Below are 22,860 nucleotides of genomic sequence, written 5' to 3'. Positions count from 1 at the left end.
ATTGATGCTGCTGGTGGCAACAAAACAAATGTGACATTGATCGAAAAGCGGGTCAAGTTTCACTACTTTCCCGTCAGAGGGACTGTCGTTCCGGGACGCAATGACGTCGTAGTGGACGGAGTTGGACGAAGCGTCCATTGTTGATTGGATAGGGCATGCTCGTGTATATACAGTTGCCAATTACCAATCACTGAGAGAGTCCGGTGGTTTCAATTCGCCGTGGTCATTAGGTGTTTTCGCAATGTAAAACAAATGACACACTTGACGCTTGATTCCAAAGGAAATAACAACAAAAAATGTTGCAAATGTTCATATTGTGCAAACGGCTCATCATTCAGCAGATTTGTTTGAAGTGGAAACACCTCCGCAAAGCTCATCAGACCGTGTATGGGATCGCCATCATTGATTGCTAGTTGCAGTCCTAGGCTTTGTCATACAAAAACAAGCTTTCAAAACGCCTACCAGCGTTAGCCACTACTTAGTACAATATTCTTCATCGATGTCCAACAGAGAGACTTGATTATCGTCAATGTTAATCGAATGGTTGACCTGTTTCAACTATTGTTTCACGTTCTCCAAGCAAGTGTTTCAAACAGAGCAAAAGCATTCGTGGAACTAAAACTCATCATTTCGGATCAGTAAAACGTGCTCAAAATCTGCCTTAACGATCCTACAATTTGCTTCAGCATGTGGGTGTCCTCGACTATCCGAAATACGATCCATTTCATTCTCGATCGTAGCCTATCCGTGTGGGCCGTATGTGAAACCACAACCGAATACTCATTGTTAACGTAGTACGTCGCTTCTCATAGTGTTTCATTCTTTTGCCGAAAAAAAAAACCATCAGTTCAACACGGTGCGCTAAACTTGAACCACCGTACCACGCAACTACTAAGGCAGTAACAAACCGTCCGCGGGTACCTAATTTGGCAACCCGAGAAACCCACGATCGGAATCCAAAACACCTACACCATTGTGGCGACTCCCGGCGCCCAGATTGAGTTGGCGGTTGTTTTGGATAATCCACCACCTAGTGGTCAGTATGTGGTCAGCTTCAGCGACGATCTCTCGCTCTCTCTCTCCTTTACTCTCTAAGCCGTCAACAAATGGTGACATTTATCGGGCAAGTGTCACATATCGTGAAACTGTCGTTTGGATTAAGTTTTTTTTGTTGTTTTTCGGGAGAATAATGTGTATGAAAGTGAAACCACTAGTTAGTGGAGCTTTTTTGGATCACCGAAACTTGAGGGACGAATGGCGTCGAAATAGTAACACTGATAGTTGACCTTGTTTTTGTTTTCTTGCTTGTCCATGATCGAAACCATTTATTTTGATACTGTTGTTTTCCTTATTTGCGCCAGATAGCTCTATAAATTTGCCTTAGCATCGTATGTTATGATTGAAGATGGGAGTTGATATGAAGCCAAGCTGAGATAGTTTCCCCATGCAAATTTTGTACTATATCATCAAGATATTATTAGCACCTAGATGCCCTTCCGACGTTCGTAACGATCAGATTTATTGGTAATGTTTGCATCATTAGCGCCACGGGTCGTAAACAAGGTCAGGGTAGTTCAGAAATGTCAATACCTTAATTCGTCGTAATTACATTTCGCCGCAGACGGTGAGAGACGGTGTGCCGGACTAAACGAGCTTCAATAATTTCCAGTCATGATCGATCGTCCTTTCGATGATGGAGGTAATCATATGCAATATATTCTTTGAACAATTCTGAAGGAATCTTGCAACATTGCCTGAGTATCATGACTTGCACTGTGCAATGTAACTCACCTACACTGTGACCTTCCCTTTAGTTGCAGGATAGCTGTTGTGGTTGAACGCATTAGGATTGAATTAAAGTTTGATGAGCTATTGTTTGGGACATTAATGGATCGACTTACGATATTTACACTCAGGTGTATAACAAAAGCTCCAAGTCCCACGTTTTCCTAAGCTTTTCAAAACAACTATTATTTAAGGTCTATACCTTAGTAAGCGTTTATACCCTCGAGTTACCAGCTCGTATGCTGTTGTGACCTTAAAATTGGGATTTCTTCTCCTAACACCTATATTTCCCAACCTAGCAAACTCAAGCAGAACATGTCGGAAAAATGATAGCGATCAACTCAAAGCCTTCGTAAGAGTCGTAAGTGGCTTAAAATACTATTTGATTTAAAGTTTTATAATAGTTTTGAGTATTTTACATCATGTCAAGAGACAAGTTTTGATTAATTGCGTATTTAGAGTTCCATTGAATATTGAGCAATTACTGATATTACCTAAGATATCGAAACATTCACAGGAAAGAATCCGCTATCCCGCTAATTAGGCACACGACCTAACCCGAAAACGTCCAAAGCTTTGACTGGAACTCATACACACACACACACGCGTTCCCACCGGAAGCAATGTTTACTTTTTGCATATCTAGGCCGCATATCTTAACGATGGCTGTCGTTGAGTGTTAAAGTCCCATCAATCAAGATACACACCCAGCACCAGCGAGGTGGCAGCACTGTGGAAGACGAGCACGAGACATCATCTTTCTCGGGAGCACCGCTAGAAAGATGCAGACGAAAGATGATGATGATGATGAGCGTTTGAAAGAAGCATAAGAGCCATTGGTGAAAGATTATTTCACCCGAGTTTTTTTCTCTCTTCTCTCGCCTCGACCGTACTCACCGGCAAGTGCGTATACTTCCGCAACTCGGCAAGTGTCCGACTGGAGGCAGGTAGGCTTTTTATGTCTACAACAAAGATCCATTAGGCGAATGTTGATGTGGTACATCAAGCGGAATACTTACCTTAGCGCAGAGATTATATCTAATTAATCGCACCGCCAGTTTCCTAGACTAGAAGCGGAGTCGGTTTTTTTTTTTTTGTTGGTGAGCTACTTCCGGCTTTCGATCCAAACAGCTGTAGTAATATGCGAACCGATAACTGGCATGTTCGCTCCAACAAGTTAGCCGATAGCAAGGAACCTTCTCTTCCTTTCCAGTTCGCTTGAACGCCACGTTCCGTGCGTGTTTCACATAGACACAAAGATAAGAACCCTGGTGCTGGTTCTGTGGATTCTTGATCGTAAAAGAATGTAGCAGTCTTCGGTGTGGGTATCTTCTTCACATTGCGAGTGATTTCTTTCTCCACTGTCTCTACTGATGTACGTGCGAAAAGCGACTCCGGGGTCTGTTCCACGTTCATAAACATAGCGGTATCTGGTGGAAAAAAGCTTCCGTGCCGTTGCACTCAGGTGTCGGTCGCTCGGGGTTTTTTTTTGCGCACTTGAAGTTGGTTTTTTCCTTTATTGCTATGGACGCTTCTTGGCGCGTCTACTGCCATCCGGTGGGAAGGTCATACGATGAAGCCGGTCAAGATGGTCGGTTTTTTGATAGAGAGGTTGGAATTCGTCATGAATTAAGGTGGCAGTGGGTTTGGCGATGAATTATTTAACGCCATTGCTAATTTTCCTCCCCTTAGCTTCCATCGGGAATGGCCGCGGCTGTGAGCAAGTTATAAAAATAGGGAACACGACATTCCTCGCTCGAACTTTGAACATAATTCAAAATTTTCTTTCCTCTTGGTTCGGTCAATCCAGCTTTTATCGTGCATTAGAAACACGCAAGTACAATTTACGAATTGGTCTAATTTTTGGACATTGCAAGCAGAGGAAAGGCAGCATGACAAACGCCACTGCTCTCGTTCCATTGGAATCGTTCCTATTACTCCAGGAGGAGGATGCTCAGAAGAAAAGAAAGACATGAAACTTTCCAAGCGAAATCTTTCTTGACAGAACGGGTTCTCACCATTCATTCGCAAGAAGCGGGGAAGTGCCATTCGGCTACAAATTGGCTTCTGGAGTTCATAAAGGTATAATGTTTCAAGCATGCGGAATGTTAATTCAATTTGATATTAAAGCAAACGGAATGGGCGAAATGCAAAGGCGTCGGAAGATGTGCGCTTTGTCGGCTTTTTGCACACAATGTTGCCGGTGATGGTTGGTAGTTAGCGTTGTAGGTTAGGGCCATAAAGTGAACTAACATCTGTGCTGGGCTGACACATAAACATAAATAAGCACTCTTTATGTTGGACTTGTGTGATTGATGAACTAAGAAACCATTTTAAATTCAAAAATATTGTTTGGCGCCCAAATAAAATAGTTATGCTTTACGCGTTGCATACCCTTAGGCGTTTGGTAATGCGACCTTTACATAGCGTCAAGGACACGTTTTAATAAATACAATTTTCCGGGATTTTTTTTTTCATCCACGAGTCAGCAATACCAAAATGAGCTAATTAAATCACATCCACTCACCGTTATTATGAACCCCGAAGCACTTGCCAATATTTGCTCAGCTGGAGGTTTATTTGCAGTTTAAATTATCGTCGATGGTCATCGGTCGTTGCTTGGCGTCTGTGTTTACCGCGAATCCTTTAATCATCTCACCCGACTCACTCGTGCATAATGAACACGAGAGGATGCCCGAGGCCCATTGATCAAGTGTAAATTTATGCTTTCGAGTATACTGGACACGATGGGCACAGCTGTTTGTTGTGAATTGTATTGGATGCCTTTGAAACGGTAGAATTGAGGAGTTTATTTACGAGTGGTAGAAGCGGACTTACAAGATTTCAAATAAAATTTCCGATTTTTTTCTATTGCTTAATTTCTTAAAGCCTCGTAATGCATTTTTTATTTTCCTCAACGTCAAAGCTACGTAAAAAGCCTAATTATGCTCTCCTTTGTTCTCCATCATCGTCGTACCACCCGATAAACTATGGGTTGATTAGTGTTAGCATGTAAAATACACCGACCAGGCAGGCTTAGAAGGATTTGTATGCCATACCGCTGTTAGCCATGATGGCACAACATTATTCCTAGCCATATTTACACTTCCCTGCATTGTTGGCTTTCATCAAACGGTTCATGTCCCCATACGGCCCGTGCCGTCTCACTCAGAAGGACATGACGGTACGGGCGTGTAACTGGACCGCTAGTGTGAATGGGAAATTGCATTGCCATTTACATGCATGACCGGCATCTGTTGACAGACGGCCAAAGTGACCACCGAACAACGTAACCGCGAAATGAGGAAACAGGAGTCCTGTGCCGTCCGGCTCACACACAAAGCACGACCCGTCGTCATTATGGCTGCCGGTGGACGTTGCTTGCTTACTGTTAGGGCCTTGCTAAGCACACACAGATCGATTTATTCATTTTAGCTGGGCCAGCAGCAATTGCTTTGGTGACAATGGACGCTGCCGGGCTAAATAATGAAGTGCAAGTGGTGGTTTCGGTTCAGACATGTTGGTTGAAGCGTGGTGCTTCAGGACGTTTGTTGTTGGCGGGGGCTTCGCCAACGAGTAAATGTCTACCTCGCGTGGAACAGGAGTTCGATGGTTTTGCTGGACAGGATTGATGCTTGGAAGGATTAAGATGAACATAAATTCGTATCAACAACATCAATCTAAACAGTAATGATGTGATTTGATTTTGAATTTATGATGGTTTTGCAGTAGAACAGGAGATTTTGTATTGATAATTAGTTTAATGAATTTGTTTAGAAAGCTCTCCAGATGAGGAGTTCACCTGAATAAGTTTAGTAGTATCAACTAAACCACCTACAGTGCCTATGAGTTGCGAATTGCATACTTTCAGGCAAATTGTTTTTCACAATCGAGTAAGATGCACACAAGAGCAAGAGGTCCCATTTATGAAAAACAAGCATCTTAAGGGTACAAACAAAACACTCAGAAGCTTGTGCAGATTGTAAGATGTTTTCAGCTGCATCGTTCCTCATAACAGCTGTAAAATTACCTTTTTATTGTTGCCCGAAACCAACAATTGCTAAACTTCTCCGTTTGCTGTATGCTTCACAACAATCAAGCTATTTGCAAGGGTCTGAGAACTTTCAATGCATTTGTAAGACAATTTCTGACAGGGTTAGCACTAACTGTAGCTTCCATCTCTCTTCCCAACGCAATCATAAGTGCTCTGGTACAATGCAGCACATTTCATCCATCGTCGATTACAATTTTCGTTACCCCCGATCCCAAATGCAGCAACCATGCAGAAGCACACAAAAACAATAGACGGTGCAGTTTAGCTCGAACTATGCCCGTTTCACCGGATAAACTGTCTCGGTGCCAGGGTGCTCGTTGTAATGACAGTTGAGACAGGGCTTTACTAGCAAACACAACGACAGCTCCGATTAGTCCGTCTGCTGCGAACAGGAATAAGAGGCTGGAGAGCATTTCCTTTCAACCCGGGGGCGGCCGGGGGATGTAATTTCACAATCAAAAGGCTTTGTATTGCATGCTATAGAAAGGTGCACAAAAAAGAAAGTTCAAGTAAAAATAAAATATTCCGGAAGCCTCAAGACGTATAGAAATATGTTTTCGTTGCAAAAGCATTCCTCTTCCAAGGCCAAAAACTTGTGCAATTTGTTTATTAGTTATGATGTGCAGCCTACAACAACAAAGACTCAACTACGCCTCAATTATGTTCTCCCTCTGCAGAAACCGTCGAAGACTTTGCTCAAACGACCGTAAGAAGGGTCGCTAAAGTGAAAATAAAACCAGCATAATTTTTCAATGCACCATTTACCGACGGAAGGCCTCACACAGCTTCCCATCCCATGCATCCAGCGTGTGTGTGTGTGTGTGGGTGAGTTGCAGAAAAATTGCAACAAATTTTCCGCCCGTCTGCACGCGACTCTGGCAAAAAGGTCGTAGGGGGAAAAAAATGGCAACATTAAGTCCCGTGCTCCCGTGGCTCGTTTTCTCTCGGTGCATCCAGGTGATTACCCTGAACACTGCTGTTGACAGTTGGAGAGGTGCCTGGTGTTTTTTTTTGTTGCGTTGGGCCGTCACTCTTTATCCTCGGTGGGCTTGTTGGTACTTTGTAGCAAGTCTGAGGCGTGAGATCAGCAGACGTCCTCTCCCGAAGGGGCCAAAGATAAATCCGTTCGTTGTGTTGTTTGCCGGAGTCAAATCGACGCTTCTCGGTGGTTTCTTAGAGGACGTGGAGCCAGTGCTTCTGGCTGAAGTATCAGTCTGACCCCAGTCACACCCACCTCACCCACGCGCGGTGACCGTCTTCGGTCTGCGTACCGTTGTGTGGGAGGTTATGATGATTGTTTTATGAATTTCCCACCGCTCGCTTGCCATCAACCGGCAGGCGGCTTTGGTTTGGCGTGATTTCGAGCAAACTGTGACGCTGAGTGTCATCGATGCGATAATTGTGGTGCTCGTGAGGAAATGATTTGCCGTACGAATACGCCAATCTTGACGAGCGAGGAAAGCAATTAGGCATCATTCGGGGTTTGTGTAGGTTGAGTGACGCGCCTCGCCTCGCACAATATGGGCAATGACCTCGCGGCGCAATATAAACCACCATCGACAACAGCTCGATAGTTTATTGATGTTTTAATGTAGTCTTTTATTTTGTACCACCATCGTATTTCCTCAACAAAAAAGCCACTACCAACAAAATGGAGCGAAGAAGAGGAATAACTTAAGCATATTACACCGTAGGCGTTGATTTTTCCACCACCCACACAACCTCATCGATCTCCTCCATTGGTGTCTGGGTGCAAGCAGTTGGCTAATTAGCGGAAATTGCTTTGATGGCGCCGTTTTGAGTGTGTGTGTATTCATATACATTTTTTATAGGTATGTTTGACAGACACGGCACAAAACTACGGCAAAGTTCACGGACATTCAGGTGTAAACTGATGTTGGGGAGTTAGAGTTGTGGAAAATTGTGGAAGCAAACTTCTCCCGCCTTTTGTTCGATGAGCCGGAAAACGATGCACGAAATTGTGCGAATATTTCTGTTTTTCTTCCTTCTCTCTTTACTGTGTACTTTGTTTTGAAATGTTGTTCAATTGTGTTTGGCTGATGCTCGGTGATGTTTAAAAGCAAGATAAATAGGAAAGTGGTTTTTAGCATTTGACATGGATTATTTTTGCGTAAGAGCGAAGCGATACTCTCACAGAGTTTATCAACCCCAGAGGCGTTTCAAAAGGGGTAAAGTGCATTCCGGTTCATTGGATGTTGCGTGAAGATGGTGGAGCTCGTTACTTAATAATTGTTTGGAAAGAAGTTGAATCATTTGTCTAGTAATTACACAATGGTGTAAAGACTAATAACACCGTTTAAAGCGTCGATTTTAGTTTTTTCGAACAAACTCTTTATTGCTAAATCTAAAAAAATGTTTAATTTGATCTACTAATTTCGTTTAAAGGCAGTTGAACCGATTTTTATGCGAAAGGAATTGTATCAGAACCTTTCTGATCATTATAGTAATAAAGTGATGTGATTTTTAGTAATATATGTAAAAATAAACAAACTCATTCAATCCACTTTAACAAACTCAATTTTTATTTTTCTAATTGCAGGTAATTGGCACGACTTAGTATTGTTATAACTGTAAGTAAATTTTATTCCAATACTCGTCTAAGTTGAATCTACTACCATTGGCGGTTTTAAGCCTGTCTGGATCAAGAACCTTAATATTTGTGACTGGAATTTCCAATACACCAACGACCAATCGTTGGTTTGTGTCTTACTATTTATAAAAAAAAAATTAAGTCATATTTCTAAACAAAACAAAATATTTATTCAACAATACTGGAAAGTCCTGACGACACACAAAGTGCAAAGATGGGGTTTACATTTTATTGACTTTATTTTTCTTCCAACCATCTATTCACTTCCTACGTAATCTTAATTTTCGATCTAATCTTCTAATCACCACTATCAAATCTCGCACTAAAACAATGAACCAAATCCGCTACCGTCATTTTGACTTGCCACACCTCGAGGGCAGACCGTGCCAGTATCAGCCGATCAGGCATGGTGAAGATCTTGATTAGCTCGGCTCAGCTTATCTGGCTTTCCGGGTTCGTCCCTCCGGCAAACACCAAACCTGACCCCTTTCACCTGAAGCTACTGACTCTCTGATGTCACAAAAACGGCTAGCGGGCAAAATGGTTGACCACCGGCAACCAGACAACAGACCCGAACTTTCGCTGAATTCGAAACGAGCTCCATAGACGGGTCTTCACTTTCCCGCCTAATCTTCTGCTAATTAGTGAACGTAAACGCGCACCCCGGTAGCTCGTTAGATATTGGTGGTTTTTTTCGGGAGGCTTGCTGGAAGATAATCCAGCGGTCAGTCAGCTTTGCCATTTTATTTCATCGGGTGAATGTGAACTGCACAGGTCACCTTGTCGTCGAGGCTACTGTGCTCAGAAGCAGAAGATAAAGCCTTTCCCGATCGTGCCAATGCGAGAGCTTCGTTAATTATTTATCAACGGTCTGAGATGGTCGGTAAAGCCTTATACGTTCCCGGTTGCGTTTTGCCTTCCCATTCCCAACCATTTCCGGTTACGTGGAGCTTCGGCAAGACAAGAAAAACAGAACACAGAGGCAGCAGATTAGCTTTATCATAGCGTCGGTACCACTAGAGGTGTTCTTGAGAGCTTCAAGAGAGTCGTCCAAAACGGAAGCATTCGTCTCCAAGAGCACACACACTCACTGGTGATGATGTGATTGGCATGCCGGTCCCGTTGACAGCAGGCAATTACTGTTACGGTAAACAAGAGCAAATACATGTTGATTGTTCGCAAAGCGGGCGGAAGCAAAAGAACAGAAGCTTTCCACCGCTTACCGTCAGTAGCTAGATGTTTGCTGACGTTAATAAGGGAACTCGTGTTGAGTACTAATCTAACACCCTGCTTGACTCTGATCTAGCACATTGATTTGCTGTTTTATTGAAATTATTTCTTGGAATAATTATTATTATAACTCTTTGCGTCTTTATTTACTATTTCCTGGTCTTGTTCGTTATGCAACGAGAGAGACAAGACACTCAGGAAGAGGATCATAGAGTTGTAACTGTTCCGAATCATCATAAAGAGTGCCTGAAGGTATGCAATGTGTCAGGTGTTGCGTTGAGCTTTTGCGAGAAAGTTATTTATTGCTTCCGGTCCTATTCTCACAGTCGAATGCCCTCCAGCAATTTGGTGCATTTTTGACAACGTGACAATGTATACATAATTCCTTGAACTTGCCACCAGCGATCCTGATGACGCATTAGACACTACGAAACCTTTATTTTCGTCACCTGTTTCAACGATGTTTATGAAATATGAACGATTTACCTGAAAGTTGGATTATTTTAGCGAATTGACTGACGTCAATCTAGCCGGAAATAACCAAGCAGAAGCTCTCGTATTCTTCTAGAATTAGGAGTCTATTTTAAGGTCGAATGATGATAAAACGGACTCGACTAAAATATGGTGCACCATCTTTATAAACCTGGTGAGGAAGAAATACTCCTATCAGAGATATTTTTCTGTACAAAATTCCAGCTATCGTGTTCGCGTCAGTGTGACAACAGCATAATTTTGAGAAAAGCTTTAAAAATTCATCTACATTTTGCAGGACGAAATAATTTGTGTTTGTCACACGATGGGAAGAATTCTCCTATTGACAACAATGTTCGTTCGGGTAGTTGTTTTAAACAATGCTGCTGAATAACGCGCAATTTTTCATCTAATTTCGCAGTATTGGAACAATGCAGCTCAGTCTAGCGGAGGGTATCGCTAGCTTCACGTATTTTGTCAGTGACGAAACCCTACTCACAACGCATAAATTCCGAGAATCTAGTAGCACCACACTATAACAACATCGTATTTCGTACGTACGAGCTCGAGAAGGACATTCTGCATTGCAATGTCATGGCTGATGTTTGGGAGCTGGCGCTTGTAAGCCATACGCAATGGTTTGCATAAAGTCAAAGTCAAACCGGCTGGCGAATGCAAATTCTTCTTCCCGGCGACAGTCCAATGGAGAAGGATGTAGTTTGTAGTTGTTGGGCGATGCGGAGCAACATGCACATCATTTCAGGCCCGAGCGGACATTCTATTATCAATTCTACAAATGTTGTATGCGTTTTGTGGTAGTGCCTCAAATGGATCGACCAAATCATAGGTGTATGTGGGCCAGAGAAAGAGCGAGTGCACGCTTAATCACAGGAACGGGAAAGCTGGAATCTATTGAAAGCCATTCAAGCATAGACCCAGTCCTGCATAGACATCGGTATTTATGAACCCATCGATGTACACATCCTGCTGATGACCTGTTGGCTCGTCTATTTGCCAGCAAAGCTTTGCTCGCATGCAAACTAAAGTCCAGGTCCAAGCGAATATGTGTGCTACCAGTTGCACCTTGTTCCCGACCGGGTGGCATGGAAATGAACTTTCCCACTCCAACCGGCACCAGCAAATGGAAGCAAATAAAAGGTAATCGATTTGTATCTCGACCGGCTCGAACAAATCGAGCCAAAATGCAGAGTCTCTAGTGTTCGAAGCCATTCAAGCACAAAAAGCTCATCGTCAACACCTCATTATACCGGTGGAACTTCATCCACGAGGTGCTCGTGGTCATGTGTTGGGGGGAGAGTGTTTGAAAAGGACTTTGTGTTCACCGGCAGGCAAAAGAGCTACGAATGAATTGTAGATTTCGCACCCAGCCATCTATCCTATGCGCTGCGGTAAAAGAGACTTCCGAACAAATGAATCTAATCTTCCCACGGATGAAGAATCGGCATTGGGAAAGCATCAACCCGTGTTTTGGTGATATGTCTGGTTCGCTTGAAACGTTTCCATGTGGATGCCACTGACATCACAGGACCAACCAAAAAAATCGAATAGCCTGTGGATGTTCGTAGTAATGCTGGCAGCTCCACTGGGGGATCGTCTATTTGAGCAGAAGTCAAGAGAGCTCCGTGAATAATGAATGCACTCGAAGGTAGTAATGATATTTCGGATAGTCCGAATCATCCCCACTGTCTGGAGACCTTCCGCACGAAGGATGTTCAAATATGAATGGGTGCAGTTTGGTGAATTTCCTGTATGCAGAAGTTTCACTGGATATAACGCAGGACGGACAATGTAGACTAGACTGGAGATAGCAGTCATTTCCATGGAACGTATGAAAGGCTCGTCCAAACCAAAGATGGACAGATGACAAATTTTAAATTACACCCTGGGGTATGTGAATCCGCTTACTTCCGGCAGCCGACTACAAAGTTTGCTGTTTGTATTTCATTTCGAGTGTGAAGGAGCTTGCTCATTGTTTAATCTTGTTTTCAATAAACTGTCCCTAGAATTCAGCAGAAATGTAGAAACTTTTTGAGCAAAAATAGTGCCAGAGCAACTTCTAAAGAGTTTTGAGAGTGAAGTAAGGCTTACTGATATCTTTTGCAACTTCCATTTGTGGACTTCCAGTGCCTTGGTTTGTCTCTTTAATATTCCACACAAGCGTTCAAGCTTTTGTAAGCTGTCAAAACACATTACTTAGTCTGTCAACGAACTGTTCACTATTACTTCATTTGACATCTCTCATACATTTGTCATTGTTATAACAGATCTTCATCCTACTATCTATGCTGAAATCATTTTCTATCCTGTTTCATCGTCGATTTGTTCAATCGCCTTCAATTTCGGTAATCGTTTTTGCGGGCTTTGTTATTATTGCTCCCACGCTGTATCTCATGCAGGCCCTATAATCTGCTTACATACCTGTGGCTTAGTCACCAGCGAGCGTTAAGGCTTCCTTTTCTCGCCTGCTGTGGGTGTAGGGTTTCATGGTGCTTTTTTGTCTGTGTGTTGCTCCTCTGCCTCATACCATTTGCGTCACACTTTAGAGCGTGTTCCCTATCCGCTTGTGTCGAGGAAAAGTTTTTTCGTTTCTTTTTCTCCGATGCAGATGAACGATGATACAGAAAAAATACAAACAATCATTGTTTATAGCAGCATAATGAAGGTATTATGGTGGGATTAATGATGGTCGGATGCTTTGATAGGATCTTGTCAATTTTTCTGGTATGGTAAACTTGTCCAACGTGTGCTTTTTCGATAGCCGTGAATATTGCGCGTGAATGATGTCACTTTACCTTAACGTTATTTATCGTTGAACAATTCATCTGGCGCGATCAGCACGAGGCATCTAAATCGTTTGTCTGATGTCGTGTCGAATTCATTTCGCCGTGTGTGTAATTCAACGATTGTTAGAAGCGAACAAAATGGTTGACAAAAAAGTTCCACAACGCTTTTTTCACAAGTCTTCGCTTTTTATGTCTGTATTACACAATTCAACTATTTTCCCTTGCTCAGCGCGAGAGCTACGACCCTTCGCACCGATCCGGATACGAACTGCCCGGCCTTGACTAGTGCCGTGCAAGTAATTTCCGCTCTCGAAAGCGATGAATAATTTATAATTACTTACCCGTCTCGTCGAAGGACTGCGACACTCGACAGCGACAAACCTACACCCGGGGCGCGCTTTATGCACTGCACATTTGCATAACAATCGATTTCATTCTCGCCCGAATTGTCACCCGAAACCTTGCAAATTCGCGTCCGCGTGGTGCGTACAGTTTACGGCTTAGCGCTGTGCGCCGAGCGAGGCGTAATAGGGAATGCACGCGAACAAGATTTGCATACGACGTGTGGCGATCGTAGCGTTGCAATTGTTCCCTTTTGTTTCGGCACATGCTGTGGGTTAAAATATTTGGAAGAGTAAAAGGTTTTATTTCTCTTCTTTTTGGTGGAGCTATTCGCAGCCCTGCATATTTTTGTGCTGAATTACCACTGCACATGGATGTGGGGTGTGACATGGTTTTGCTGTAAGCATATTTAAATTTAACACACGTAAATTGAAGCAATTAGTATTTCTTTGTCCAAACAGCTTCCTCTTAACGCACAATTTATTTGTTTTACCTTTCGTTTGCGCTGTAAGTGACTGTCGTAACTGTGATGCCTCAACTGTAGTTTAATTAAGTCACTCTCCTAAATCACGTGCCAAACTATCGTTTGCGTAACGCACGCCGTTCGTAACGTATCGCTCAAAAACGAGATCAACGTGCAGCCACCAATGACGGTGACAGTTCTCGCTGGTCCAGCGGGGAACGCGCTACCACAACCAAACAACAAACCGGGCCAGGATAGAGAGTCGTGCATATGTGATAACGCGTCTGCCCTCGGTATACAGGTGTACAGGTGTTTGTGGTGGCATAAACACGGAGATGTAGACGGCGCTCTAGGTGGCAATGATAACGCGACGCAATGTCGTCACGTCACGCCATTAGTCAGTGTCAAGCGCGTACTGTACGGTGCAACAACAGCGCGCTTCGTTCGTTCGGAGACTGTTTTTGCGAATGGTTTTAAGGGGCTGATTGCTAAAATTGGTTTGGTGTTGATAGGTAGTAGCAGTAAGGTAGAACAACACCTTATCGTTTCTTTCTGTGACACGACAGATATTTGAAAACGCAAACTGCGAGACAAAGCTGTTTTGACAGATCGAAAGAAAAAAGTGGTGCGTAACATTAGACAGCGTGTACTAGTGCAGAACTAAAAAGGTGTCACTGTGTGTACTTGATTTCAAATAAAAAAGTGAGCAGAATTTTCTCACTGCTACCGGCTTCCTGAGGCCTGTTCCCAGGGTAGCGCCGAGCGAAAAATGAAAGTGTCCAGCAGCACCGCTACATCATCGTCCATTCCCAGCAGCGCGCATTGAGTGTGATTGTGATTCTGCTGATGTTGTGTTGTTCCCTCTGTGCGTGTGCGTATCTAGCCAACGAGGCGAAGGTGAAGGCCAATTGTCCAGCACAGCCCGACAAACACCGTCAACCTGTTTTCGTTGCAATCGTAGCTGTCAGCCGGGCACAACACCATCCTGTCACCCGGCCGACAGGTCGAGTGGTCTGTGCTGGTTGTAATTTTCACATATTTTGCTGCTCACCGTTCCGCCCGTTGGCTCGCTGTACCTTTCTTCGCATCTTCAAACAGCTTCAGCTCAAGCACGGCACTTGAATCTGGCCCTAATAACTTACTGCGCCCGTGATGTGAAGGAAAGGTGCGTTGTTGGTACGGCGGCTTTTTTTGTTTTGCTGGGCTCCAAGGCTCTGCTTTAGTAGTGGCGCGCTGTCTCTTGGGGAGCTTATCTGTGGCGCACGTGTACGTGCACGGTGGCTTCCGAATGTGTGCGTATTTGCGTGGTAGAACGAGCGTGAGTGTGAAACGTGCGCGCGACACAACAAAACGTGCTAATTATTTGAGGCTCCAGCGATGGGCAGGTTGTGATACAATTTTTTCGTGGTGGGTTTTTAGACGACCCGGAAGTTTTATTTGGTCGTAAGTGAGATTCTGTGTTCGACAACATCGTGTATGCGTGTGCGCGAGTGTATCTTCATCGCACACCAAGAGAAGTAAATGTGGCGTCGCGGTTTTGTAGACGGTTTTTATGGAATATGTGAACAATTTATGGTAGAAGATTACATTTTGAGGTTCAAAAGTATAGTGATCCAACGGAGAAAAGCATCCTCCCGGCAACTTTATTGCAATGAGAGTCATAATGTGCAACTCTCCACAAAACAAGGAGTAAATTACATATTTAAATGCAGCTCAGAGCACAGTTTTCCATCGCTAGAAGTTTATGCAGCACCAGTATAATATCATACCTGTAATGTGAAATTCATACCTACTCCAGCACTCCCTGGGAGCTTTGTGCATGCAACTTTTAAGCCACTAATAACTCACGAAATGGGTAAAAACTTTCCCCATTGCTCCGTGGGGTATGCTCGACCCGGTTCTCGCACCAGCTTGCCACAAAACCGAAGAACCGGGAGGATGCTGTAAAACTGTCAAGTTCTGAAACCCCCATGTACGGTACGCACAACAGGTTGACCCTGGTGTTACAGCAGGGTGCACAATTTTCATTATCATTCCTCTCTCAGTCCATTGAGATAGAGATACCTATGTGTGGCCTGGAACACCCCTATTCCCAGATGGGGTTTCTCGGTTTTTGTTGCCTCTCGGCGGGAACTAACTTTTCCACCTAGGTAAGCTGCTCTAGGTTTCAATTTTCCTTTAATGTTTCCTGCATGCCATCGTCTACTGGGTGCAAATGGACTATAGAGAGAGAGAGAGAGAGAGAGAGAGAGAGTAGAAAAAGGGACAAAGGTACAGCTAAAATAAAGAAAGAAACGACACATCATTCCCATAAAAGTAATGGATGGGTGAACATTAGAAACACCATCAATTTTGGCTTTTATTTTCGCAAAAAAAGCTAAAATACTCGGAAAATAAATTCCTGATTCTTATTTCGTTTGAAAATGGGAAGATGTGCAAAAGGTCAAGGCTAGAATTTGATGTGGTTCCTCCCATTCGATGGTAATAACCCACAAATTTCACGAGACTAGGAAGACGCCATGATGGTAGAGCTTCCATCGCACCACCAGGAAATAATTTAAACCTTCGCGCTTCACTAGATCTGGTGCTGCGACGTGATACTTTTCCCCGTGCAAAGGTTTCCCGAATGCAAATGCCGTTAATCAGTCAAGGGCTGGGGGCATCATGGCGCAGGTTGATGGTGGGGAGAATATATATTTTCTCAGCTCGCCTCGATAGAACGAAGGCGAAGATCATCTGCCTCAATGCTCTAGCGAAGCTCCCGCATGTCTGTGATATGCTTATTAGGTAGCGTTACACTAGTGCGCTTGATTGATTCTGATTGAAGTTGCCGAGTAAGTGCATCATGCAGCTTTCCACATCCACCCATGGGGAGTTTCTTTGGCTTCGGGCACGTTGAATCGACTTTAAAATTACGTAGGGGAGAAGACTTTTCACGCTCATTCACGGTGGAAGTAGTGTCAGCTTTCCAGTGTGAGCATCGGGTCAGATGGAATTACTATAGTTGATTGAATCTTCAGAAAACGACACGTGAACCTGTAATCCGGTGGTCTCTGCATTGTAATCCATTACCTTATACTCCCGTCCAGTTCAACTAGAAAGTTTGTCCCAAAACGTCCCAAACAGGGGCTGAGCTCACGGGATAATCACAACGTTCATCCATTTGGGATAGACACTGCAGTGCAGTAATCAAGGTGGTCCCAGTGAAAGTATCCTTCAAGTCTTCCGAATGACCAACCTGACGAATCGACGTCGTCTTCCTATATACGGAAGCCCATCAATATAATGCCAGCTCTCGTGACGCGCCTGTTGACGCCGTTGACGGTGACATAATGCCATTTTATGTAGATCTGCAGGTTTTATGGTTCCATTTGGTACTAAGTGACTCCCTGCTCCTGCCGGTGGTCCATTTCTCTTCAGCGCCTTCCATCGGCCTGCTGGTAAATGGAGCAGCTTGGGTGTCCGTACGAGCATACACCTTAAGCTCTGCCACCGACCGAGAATGGATGGATGGATGGATCGTATTTTACGATAAAATCTTGATGTTTGGTGCGTCTGAGCTGCGCTGCGTGATGGTGTGTCCTAACAGGACTACTGACCTCGGGAGAATTCAACGCTACGCTTGTTGCTTCATCCGATAGAAGTTGTGCACGGTCGTTTCTCGTTTTCATAACCGAACGAAACGAGTGCGAATTAATCAGTAGGTTTCCGCCAGCTTTCTACTGTCCCAGGTGCGATCCCTTCGATCGCACCAGGGCCCGCAGGGTGGGAGAATTAATCCATTTCATCTCGGTCGTCGTCGTTGGCGTCGTCGACGTGGGTCGTCCTGGAACACTCACTGCTAGGTGAAATCCATTCGAGTTTGTTTTGCAATGCGGTAATACTATCGGCATGGAGAAGGTGTTTGATCTTCTCTTCCCTTTTTCGCTACTTCAACGATGTGTCCGAGTAATCTTCCTCTGAGTGTATCTCGCTGTAGGTGGGTGCTTTCCTGCTGTTGCTAGCTCAGGCAAGGGCAAGATTAAAATGACATAAAATTGCGAAAGCCATCACCTATTCCTGTTCTAGCACGCCGTGTGTGGGTTGATCGTGTTAGATTGGAAATATCATGTCGATAAGCATATTTTAGACGACCGTGTTTCCTTTGAAAGTTGCAAAAGAGGAGAGCAGTGAATTTGTAGTAACTTTTGCATGGTAGATTGCTAAAGATAGAATAAAGCGTCCCGAAAACGCGTTGGTGGATGCAGCGAGAGCTTTAGAATTTATTTCTATGTTGTGAAATAAATAAGCTTTTAAATAATAATCATCTTTCTGCTACAGTTGACGTGGGACAATCGTTTGGATTGCGGATTGCATACTATAAGGCGAATATTATCTAATTTCCTGATAGATATATAATTTTGATATATTTCTATTCTGCAAGGTAAAAGGATACATTCAAATCCTTACAACTCTCTTCTTGACGACCTTATTATAAAAGAGTTAAATCTTTGGTATTTCCAGGAAAGACACCAAAATGGCTCTGATCGCTAAAGCTGTGATTTGAAATGTTATATCGTCCTTATCCTATTTTGTGGAAGGTCATGAAGGTTGTTGTTTGCTGTAAAACTGCGTTAAAGCTATACAAACATACAATGAAGTGAGCGACATAATTGGAGCCGTCTGGAGCAGCCTCATTTTTTCCGCCTGGGAAGAAACCCGATGTTTGTTTAGGACGTTTCTTGAAAAGGTCTTTTTTCTGGCTAAAGCCCTCTTCTTTATAAAGTCAGTATTTAGTAACTTTAATTCTTGGAATATGAGAAGCATTAAATGTTTGTTGTGTTTTAAAAATTCGATAATACTCAAGGTGATTGAAACGTTCCAGCAATCGTTTGCAATTATCTTAATGAGACTAGTTCTCTCAAATTTTCACAACGCTCAATCATTTTTATCACCCAACTGCTTGCAGCGCTTTGTCTTTCCTTTCGGGAGCACATTTCCATACACATCCCATCAACAAGTCGCCGAAAGCGCTAACGTACTCACCCTCCCGAAAATCTTGTACAAATTCACCTTGGCCTTGGTACGCTGACCGTATCATCGAAATAAAGTACCGTGAACAACTTCAAAACCCGAACCAAGGATGTCTGGGGTAGTGTTGCAAGTTGAAACCATTTGCCAATTTCGTTTTATCGGTTCGGATGAGGCAAAGAAGCTAGAACGGAAGCGGTAACTTTGCCCCTTGCTTCGGGGATGGAAGAAATTATTGCAGTGGAGAGGAACAAAAAAAAACAAACGTCTGCAAATATTTAAACTTTTGACAACTTTACCTTCCCAGCGGCAAAGTACGGTGCGTCGCTGGCTTTCAGCAAGATTAACGAGCGGGCCCGGTGTGTTGAATGATAAGAAAATAAAGCAGATACGCAGAACACGATAAGGATGCGGACAGGACGCAATAGTAGCGAGCATATTATTAAAAAAGGTAGAAAAACAAGACACCAAGAAAGACTCGGCACAAAGAACTCGGCAAAGCCCCCGGAGCAGAAAAACTCGACTTTCCAGCCATTTTTGTTGTTTCCTGTGCACATGAAAGAGACGCGGGAAAACACTGCTCCCGGAAACGATGGAGTGGAAAATTCTCTTGGCCAGAATGAGCTTTCCTCGCCACCAAGTTCAACAGCGTAAGCGTCTTGTGAACTGGGAAGCATATTTGCAAGCGACCTCCCCCAAAAAACCGAACCGTTATCGAAACTGATCTCGGAAAACTTGTTGGCTTGGGGAGGCTTGGAACTTTTCTGAACCGATCGACAATCGTATGGCCGAGGGTTCGCAGGAAATTGTTTCTTTTTTTTTGTTCTATTTTCCATTTCATTTCTTGGCTGCTGTCAGTTTTGAAACGTTCGAACGCACCGGAAACTTTTGCATTAACGATAATTTCACCTTTCACGATAACTGCCCCGAGAGCAGTGAACAGGTTGATGGACAGCGGCGCAGAATGGTGCCGTGCGCGTACCTTATGCTGTTGGCTCTTGGGAGTAGTTGTGAGCGTACTGTGGCCGTACAGCAAAATATGCTGAAAGGATCCAAATTATCAAGTCAAGGCTTCAGGGAAGGTACGGATGAGGAAGATTGGATGCCTTTTGCAGTTCAACAGCAACAGGACTGCGCGTAACTTGTTGAACGTGTCGAATACATTTAGCTGATGTTCGATCAAGTTAATTGCTCATTTGAAATTTTCACAGGTTTGAATATTTAGTAACGGATCGTTTTCCAGACGGTATACAACCAATCTAATTATTTGTTACTCCCTTGATAAAAGCCTATGGATTACTTGTGTTAGCATTTGTTCACAGATGGCGCTACTCTGGAGGTAGTAGAACGTTTATTGCGCTTGTTGTTAAACCTACTCCAGCAGTAGAGCAATTCGCTTAAGCTTCTTCACATATTCTCCATTTATCGTTCAGTTCAGTATGATGAGAAAACAGCGCAAGCGGCAACACAGCATTACTATTTCTCCACCGATGTTCAAGCTTTTGTTAAATTCCGTTTGCCATCACGAGAAAGAGAACCTAAGAACACCTTCTTACCGACATGATATCGCGAAAATAACCACCAACCCGGCATCGGTCCAACAATACCCAACATTCGCGCGGCGAAACTAGACGACACGACGACCAGGAATGTCCTTATTGTAAGCATTCCTGCACACGAAACGATATGTGCACACGTTTTGTCAGATAAGATGATATTTTTGATCGTCTTCAACGTATCGTTTCCTTCCCGGGGTATTTTTTCTGCGGGAATTTTTTTTTCCCTTACTTTTTTTCGAAATGTGGTTATTCTACAATACGAGGACGCGAGAGAGAAAGTAAAAAAAAACACCGCCAGAAAGTACGTGACAATGGTGCGATATTTTTACGAGTGTTCGCATGTGTTGCACTGAATATGGCTGTCAACCGTGGCTGTGCCGTACCGCACCGGAAGATGAAGTCTCCCGGCATCGATTTTCTGTCCCGGCATGGGTCCCCGGATACGGGGAAGGCCTTTTGTTGTTGGCGTGTGTTGTGACTCCAGTACGAGCTGGGACCTGCTGCTGCTGGTGGGGCTGGCTTTGAAGGTGAAGTTTATCAAACAACCTGGTAAAGAATGGGCAGCAATGGGAATACTTGAAAGGCCGCAGAACCACAATAGAAGAAATACGCGACAACGTAAAGCATTCTTCTTTTACGCCGAGGTGAGATGTTGATGTTGTAGTTTATCCTCGGCAAAGTTGACACAATTTTTTGGGACGGCTGAGTGTTATTGGCTTCTTTATTGGCACAACATACTGCACCTTTTTGCAATTGGCCCGAGCATCCATCGAGAGATATTTTTGAGAAATTTCCACAAACACATTTTTGTTGAAATTTTGTTTGCTCACAGGGATTGTATGGCTGTACAGCTCCCTTGAAGTGTATCAATTGATCGGCCACATTACGTTTTAAGTAAACAGTGCCCAACAGTATGCAATCTATACGTTTCGTTTCGTTTCGAGTGTTTCGGGTGCTATATAGGTAGGAGGATCGCTTTGAGTCTGGTTTTTCAATATTTTTTATCACCTGCAAGTAAGAAATTTGAGAAGTTTCTCTCTGTTATGGGGCACATGAAAATATTTGCATACATCTAGGCGGACGACTTCACAACAATGAATTGCCGAGGAAAACAATGTACTTATCCCAGGTTTTATTCTTCTGGATCATCGAATTACACAACAAATAGTTTCCAGATGAAAAAAAATAAATCCGTACAAGTGCACATTACTACGGCATCAAACGCTGTCAAAGAAGGTGAACAGAACTATAAAATAATAACGCTTCAAAAGCGGTCGTGTAATCGTTAGTTGAGTGCGGACCACCTGAAACCATCTACCGCAAAGGTGTTCCACAAGTGAAGACACTACACCGAAACCAAAATCAATTCCTTATCCTACGTGCGCATCGGTTCCGTAGACGTGGCTTAAGGATGTGGCTCAAGCGTCACCGACGGTACAGCGTCACATCGAACCGGCGTCGCCGTAATAAGGTAAATTCCTCCTCACTCTAGCAGTCTCAACCAACGTCAGGCAAGCGCAAAAGCTTCCAGAGCGACAACTCGTCCAACTTTTTTTCTGCTTCTCCCCATTCTACTCCATTGTAACTTCCCAAATTCAGTCAGCGGGTACGCTTCAAGGGCAAAATGTGATTGATTTTGGTGCCTTTACGCATCCTTCCAGCTTCCGTCTACCTGCCATCTGTAAAACTTCTCCATCAGCCCGTGAGAGAGAGAGAGAGAGAGCTAAAGTACACCGTGAATGGAAGTTGCCACCGAACCGATGGAAATGCCTTCGGAATGCCTGCCGGGAGGGAAAATGGAAATTGTTTTACAGATGAGTGAAACAAATTGTGCCGGAAAACCACACCAAAGTGGAGGAAAGAAAATGGAGGGAAAACGCCGGGATCAATGAGGGGGGGCGTTGAGTTGATTCGAGGTTTGAAGAGCCTCTGTCACAGCGAAGGACGAATGGCCAACGGTACACGAAGGGAACGGGTCCCAGAAAAAGGGCGTGCGGGAATCAATTTTATCCGGGGATTTGGCGCTGGGAATCGTCAACAAAAACGGGACAACCGAAGAACCGAAAGCGAAACGATAGATTTGTTCAAGTTCAGTCGAATTGATTTGCGGCCGTTCGTTCTGCCGCCTAGTCTCCGACATCGGAACAGAACGGTGGTGAAAAGTGCATTCTGCCGTTGGAAATTTTCCAATCCGATTTCCAGTCCGTTCGAAAATGGTTTATTTTTCCCCCCCGTCCGAATGCCGGGGTTTGCTTTCCGTTCCGCTTTTCCGGAGTTTTGGGGTTGGAATTTTTGCATTTTCTTTGCAATTTCCCGCCAGGATCAAACGGACAGACGTTTTCATTCGCTGGGACTGGGGGAAAAGACAAAAAGCGGACTGCAACAGTAACCCGAAATCAATTGATCGTCGGTCGATTGGGTTGTGCTGCACACAATTACTTTGTCAACTTCACTATCCATCGTGCTATGTACTACGCGGGTTTCGAGGTGGGAATGAGTGATTTTGTTGTTTTTAGATTGAAGCGCTTAAC

General features: G+C 43.8%; 1 protein-coding gene across 8 annotated transcripts in view; it reads left to right on the top strand.

The window, feature by feature from the left end:
• LOC118514493 (rap guanine nucleotide exchange factor 4) overlaps positions 1–22,860 on the top strand; it is a 108,387-nt gene that overhangs the window by 47,467 nt on the left and 38,060 nt on the right. Inside the window, exons 1-2 of one of the 8 annotated variants that reach the window (XM_036061419.1) lie at positions 14,136–14,272; positions 21,498–21,800. The exons of 2 other annotated variants lie outside the window; for them this stretch is intronic. In XM_036061419.1, the coding sequence (XP_035917312.1) occupies positions 21,741–21,800 (60 nt within the window). In that variant the 5' untranslated portion in view covers positions 14,136–14,272; positions 21,498–21,740. Of the gene's footprint in view, positions 1–8,399; positions 8,431–14,135; positions 14,287–14,370; positions 14,386–14,712; positions 14,926–21,473; positions 21,801–22,860 lie in introns of those variants that run through there. 5 more of the 8 variants (XM_036061418.1, XM_036061421.1, XM_036061422.1 and 2 more) reach the window with 5 other exon arrangements.

Source organism: Anopheles stephensi, chromosome 3 (genome assembly GCF_013141755.1).
Source record: "Anopheles stephensi strain Indian chromosome 3, UCI_ANSTEP_V1.0, whole genome shotgun sequence".
Lineage (NCBI taxonomy): Eukaryota > Metazoa > Arthropoda > Insecta > Diptera > Culicidae > Anopheles > Anopheles stephensi.
This window is presented reverse-complemented; position numbering and strand designations above follow the sequence as displayed.